Here is a 6172-nt window from a genome sequence, read left to right on the forward strand (position 1 = left end):
GGGGGGCACACAAAAGCGGAAGGCCCCCCTACCACAAAAAAAAAAAAAAAAAAAAAAAAAAGATGCCCTTGGCTCCCATAGCAGCCTCACTGCCCTGGCTCCCTACCTACTCCGTGCCCCATCCAGGACCCCGTCACTTCAGCCTGCCCAAGCGTCCTCAATACCTGACTTACTCACAGCCCTACCCCCTGCCACCACCTTCTCCAGCTGCCCCCTCCGTCCCTCTGCCCTCCTTCACACCTCCACCCCTAGTTGCAGAATCACTAGTTCTCTGGTCTCCCTGCCTTGGCTGCCCCTCCAATGGTCCTCTTTCCCCCTCCTGGCTCTCTTTTCCCCATCTTTTTCTCGGCTCCTGGCTCCTCCTGTGGCTCTCCCTGCCCCAGCGGCAGCTTGTGGCGCGAGCCCTCCCTCAGGAGGTGACTAAGCCATTACCCTGCGCATCACCTCCTCTGTCACAGTATCTTGGGCAAGTGTCTCCTTGCCTCTCCCTTCTCTCCTCCACTCTCATCATCTCCCATCTCCAGTCCTTCATCTCAACCCATCCAAAGCCAAACTTCTGGTTTAATCTTTTAAAAAGGTCCCTTTCCCCTAACTGCAGATCACTGTGAATAATTTAGAAAGACCATAAATGTATGAAGAAGCTGAGAAAAAAAGTATTCTTAGTCCTGTGCCCAGTCTCTCTCTAATATGGTACATCTCTTTCCGATCATTGTAAAAAAAAAAAAAATCACTGGTAGTTTTTCTCATACTATGAAGGTAATACGGTTTTATCACCAAAATACATAAAGACACAAAGAAGAAAAAAAAAACATCATTCCGTGGACCCTGAGTTAACTACCATGAAAATGTTGGAGTGTAGCTTTTCTTTTTCCTGTTCACACATGTATACACACATTTATGAAATTGAAACCGTACAGAAAAACTGTTTATATAATCACAGTAAACTCGGGCTACAAATATTGTCACATCTCCTTTATGTTTCTAACCACTTTTTAGAACCCCTTCCTCCCCATTCATTCAAAGTCCAGCCAACATCCCCCCTTAAATTATCTGAGTCCACAGAAAGAATTCCTGGTTCCAAATGCCTGGTGAAGGGGGAACTGTCTTTATTTGTCTTCTCACACCCCTAGCCAATGGCCCATTTATTTCAAGAAACATTCAATACAAAACAGAGACATTTCCCCTGTCTTTGGAATTCACTAACAACATCTGGCTTGTATTGCCATATATTGAATATCTCCTGCCAAATCATTCATGACTGTGCACATTTTCCAAGAGAGTTATCTGTCCATGGTTGCTATTCCTCCTCTTGGCCATATGGCAGCACTATTGAACGCTGAACCTGCACAGTCCATTCCAGTTCTGCCCTTAACTGGCCCGGGCCCCTGCACAGACCACCGTGGGCCTCAGCCCCAGGCCCCACGATGATCATTTTCTTAGTTCCCGGACAATGTTTGTCCTAGAGCAACACACCAGCCAGAGAGGCTGGATCACAGACTGTCAGAGCCAGCCCTTTCTTCCCAAGCCACGAGGTCTCCAGCCTGAATGTGTCCTGCTCCCATGAATTCCTCTTTGGGATCTCTTCCTGTCGGTGGGCTTTGATTAAGGCCTGCTGGGTTCACCCAAACACAACCCCACCGTTTCAAGTTTCACGGAGCAGGGGGTGGGGGACTGGGTCTGTGCAGAAAAGAGTTCGCACAGTAGGCCTGAGACTGCTGTCCTTGGAAAGGCCCACTGGCAAGGCTGGCCTTGGCTGGCATCTGGGAACTTGACTGGTAAACAGTGTTCTATAGTCATATGAACCTTTCCCTAAGTGATAAAGGGGGCTCACAGACGGTTTGTGCAAACCACGCGGTTGATGCTGTGCACCGGCTCTCCTTCTGGGAGTCTGGAATTTTGGTGCATGCTGCAGCGTGTCTCTGTGACCAGACCCCGATAAAAACCTGGGCCCCGAGGTTCAGGTGCGTTTCCCTGGTAGACAGCACCTCACACATGTTGTTACAACTCGTTGCTGCAGGAATTAAGCATGTCCCGTGTGACCCACAGAGAGAGACTCTTGCAAGCAGTGCCTAGTTTCCTCTGGACGTCACCCCATGTACCCTTCCCTTTGCTGATTTTGCTTTGCATCCTTTGGCTGTAATAAATCTTAGCCCTGAGCACGACTATATTCAGAGTCCTGAGAGTCCTGGAGAATCACCAATCCTGGGGGTGGCCTTGGGGACCCCTGACACAGAGTCCTTTGCCTCCCAGCAGGCTTGGGGTCTTCATGCAAAGTGGTCTCTGCATATCAGGAAGAATTGTCCCAGGCCTGCCCTGGTCAGGCCAAAACTCCCCCAACTGGGCACCATAATTTCATATAACAGTGCAAGGCCTTTCTATGAAATCACTGTCTTACTAATAACATGGCACCATAATTTCATATAACAGTGCAAGGCCTTTCTATGAAATCACTGTCTTACTAATAACATGGCACCATAATTTCATATAACAGTGCAAGGCCTTTCTATGAAATCACTGTCTTACTAATAACATTTGTTTCAAGAGGACTTTCCACCCCTGCTTATCCTGAAAAGCTGTGGACACATTTCTTACTGAAAGTATTTTATCTCTGCCACAGCACGCACCCTTTGCTTTGGTACCCCGATTGTTCCCATCATATTGTCAGTTATTACCCTGCTCTGTTCTCATCATATTCTGCAGTTATCTCCCGTCAGTGTGATCAGAGTTGCTTGGGCCCCACTGTTGGGAGTGCTCAAATTTGTTTTAACTGCCCCCTTTAGGTGGACACAGACTGTTGCCGGTGTGTTTGTCGTCTGTCCACTATAACACGTGACAAACCTTTTTCATGCATAAGTCTGGCCACAGCTCAGATTATTTCCTTAAGGGAGACCCCTCAGGATAGAATTGCTGGGTCAAACAGTGGGAACTTTTAAAAAGTTCTTGAAAGATCTTGCTAGATTTTGTGGCGCCTCTTTGGCCGGTAGAGAATGAGAAAATTACCTGTTTGCAGCTCTGCCCTCAGAGCCGCCTGTTTCCATCGGCCACTGTGGGATCGAGGGGGAGTTTTCCCAGGGTTGCCGGCGAGGGTGTCCTTCCTGCTTTGGGGGTGGAGGGGAAGTCCTTTTGCCCCTCTGAGCTGGGTGAGAGTCATAGGACAAGGTTCTCAGGTTCTCAAGGTTCTCAGACAAGCCCAGGGTTGATGTTGAACTCAATCACAGCTTCAGCCGACACCTCAGTGACCTCTGGCCCTCTCCCCCTCTCTCCCGCTGATCTGAGGATGCCGTGGATGGATCTATCGTTCGGAATTTTGAGCCAGGGCCCGGAGCTCCTGTTTTAGAATGCAGCGTCACGGCTGACAGCAGAAGGTGACTTTGCCCTCATTTTACTCATGGTCAGGAAAGTGAGAGGGAAGAGTAGGCCAGCACACAGCACGCCCGGGACAGTTCACTGTCTTTTAAGCAAATACCCAAACTTACTCCCATATATCGGTCTCATGGTTCCCATCTTTTGCTGTGAGAATCAAGCAGATGTGATAACTCTTTGACAATTTAAAATGCTAAAAAGACAAAATTTATTGTGGCTAAAGCCAGTCTGAAGGTTCTTCACGGAGTTTATTTCCTGCAGTCACACCAGTGGACTGGGTCAGCTACGAGGCTCACTAGCGATTCAGTCCAGGACCTCATTTCACAGGGGAGACCGAGACCCAGGAAGCAGAGGCAAGCCCAAGCTGTCACCTGGGGAGCGTCGGGGCTGGGAGGCAGCCTCTGGGATGCACCTGCATTTACCCCTCACACAGATGTGAGACGGGCCTTTAAAAGGGGATTTGCTTTAAAGTGGATTCACTTTTATCCTGAGCAGCAGCTACAAAATTAGTCTACTAGTGAAAACTAGTGTGGGAATTTAAGTTTCGTGGGAATTTATCTTACATAGAGGACAGAGATTGTCACAGAAACATGCAATATAAGAAGACAAGGGTACACTTATATTATTTTACTAAATGTACAAGAAAGCATTTCAGAATGAGATGAGCTATGAAAGTCTTTTCCTATAAAAATATAGACAAGTGACCAGAGAAAGAAGTGACTGATCCTTGTGAGTTGTAGCTCCTTCTAGAAGAAGACAATTACAGAACAGAAGAAATGATACCTTTAATGCCCCAGATATAAAAGAACATATTTGTGTGACTGAAGGATTAAGGAAGAGAATGGTGCTGTGGTGCCTTCTGTGTTAGGGGCTCTCTGTTTTCACTGAGAACCTCTGTTCTCTGGGGGAGGGCTCGTGGAACATCTTTAGGAAGATTCAGGTTTTATTTGCAATCTTGGTCCTAAACTATAGAAATTTTCTGTAAAAATGTCCTATTTTTTTTTCATAGAAACCACAGGCATAATAATCTGGGTCATCAAGACCCTATGTTTGTCATTTTATTTCCAGAATTATTGCAGCATCTTATGACAAAACAGTGAGGGCTTGGGACCTTGAAACAGGCAAGCTGCTGGTACGTATGCTTTGCCCTAGTGGAGACATCACAGCACAGGGTCTTTTTGTAAAAGTAACTTTTATGGGAGTATAGTTGCTTTACAATGTTGTGCTGGTTTCTACTGTACAGCAAAATGAGTCAGTTATACATACACATATATCCCCTCGTTTTTGGATTTCCTTCCCATCGAGGTCACCGTGGCGCACTGAGCAGAGTTCACAGCACAGGATCTTGACTGGGCCTTAAGTGGCCTTGAGCTGGGCATGGAGTGTGAAGGGTAGCCAGTCTTTCAGGAAAAGAAAATTTTCTCAGGTACCCAAAATGATGGAGGGTGGGCTTCAGGGAAGGGAAGCTTTCTGAAGCAGACAGAAGAGGGCTCTCTTTGAGGGATGGGGAGGATGTGGAAGAAGGGAAGTGGAGGTGGGGGTGGGAGGTGGCATTCCAGGCGGAGGGAACTGCATGGGAAAAGAGACCCTCCCCTAGGGATGTCTGCTTTTGATGGGGCAAGAAGCAGAGCTGAGGCCTTGGGACAAAGGCCATGCACATGGCCAAAGCACGAGGCTTCTGAGCCCTTCCCAATCTGTCCTCCATCTAAGAAGTTACCACCATCCATCCATCCAAACTGGCCCGAGATCCCCCTCTCTCTCCTGCCTGGTACCCAGGCAGCCCTGAGCCTGCTCCAGGGGTTCCTCAGGGTCTCCTGTCCCATCCCCATCGCCCTTCCCCCAGCAGCTTCTCATCACCTCTCCTCTCCCTTCCTCCTCTTTTCTCTCCTTAAAAAAAGAATCTTCCTTCCTGGTGTGAAGATCAATTTATACTCATTGTAAACAATGTTTGGAAAGACAAGATAAGCCAAGTTCAAAAAAACAAACACAGAAATCTTAAAACAACTCCCAGAGATTACAATTAACACCTTGGTGTCTCTTTTCCTATACACATGTTAAATGTGAACACGGGCAAGTATATTCTGTTGGCAACATAGTGTCATTATATACTAGCAGATATAGGAGCATCAGTTACTCCGGACTTTGAGCATTTCCCCAAATGCTTATTTCTAATTTATTTATTTGGCTGCACCGGGTTTTATTTGCGGCATGTGGGATCTTCATTGCTGCATGTGGCAACAAAGTTGCCACATGTAGGATCTAGTTCCCTGACCAGGGATCGAACCCCAGCCCCCTGGGCCCCCTGCATTTGGAGTACTGGACCACCAAGGAAGTCCCTACATTGTTTTTAAATAAGTCCATTTGTATCATTTTTTTAGATTCCACGTATAAGTGGTATCATGTGATATTTGTCTTTCTCTGTCTGACTTACTTCACTGAGTACAATAATTTCTAGGTCCAACCATGTTGCTGCAAATGGCCATAATTCATTCTTTCTTAGGGCTGACTAATATTCCATTGTATATTTATACCACATCTTCTTTATCCATTCATCTGTTAATGGACATTTAGGTTGCTTCCATGTCCTGGCTGTTGTAAATAGTTCTGCTATGAACACTGGGGTGCATGTATCTTTTTGAATTAGAGTTTTCAACTTTTCCAGATATATGCCCAGGAGTGGGATGGCTGGATCATATGGTAACTCTATTTTTAGTTTTTTAAGGAGCCTCCATACTGTTCTCCACAGTGGCTGCACCAATTTACATTCCCACCAACAGTGTAAGAGGGTTCCCTTTTCTCCACACTCTTT

At 46.6% G+C, this 6172-nt stretch overlaps 1 protein-coding gene across 1 annotated transcript in view; it reads left to right on the forward strand.

Moving 5' to 3' along the window:
• Positions 1 to 6172, forward strand: part of WDR88 (WD repeat domain 88) — a 38427-nt gene that overhangs the window by 14875 nt on the left and 17380 nt on the right. The window contains exons 3-4 of the mRNA XM_007471090.1: positions 3277 to 3365; positions 4432 to 4495. Coding sequence (XP_007471152.1) covers positions 3277 to 3365; positions 4432 to 4495 — 153 coding nt within the window. The remainder of the gene's footprint in view (positions 1 to 3276; positions 3366 to 4431; positions 4496 to 6172) is intronic.

The sequence above is a fragment of the Lipotes vexillifer genome, unplaced genomic scaffold (assembly GCF_000442215.2).
Source record: "Lipotes vexillifer unplaced genomic scaffold, Lipotes_vexillifer_v1.1 scaffold182, whole genome shotgun sequence".
In the NCBI taxonomy this organism is placed as follows: domain Eukaryota; kingdom Metazoa; phylum Chordata; class Mammalia; order Artiodactyla; family Lipotidae; genus Lipotes; species Lipotes vexillifer.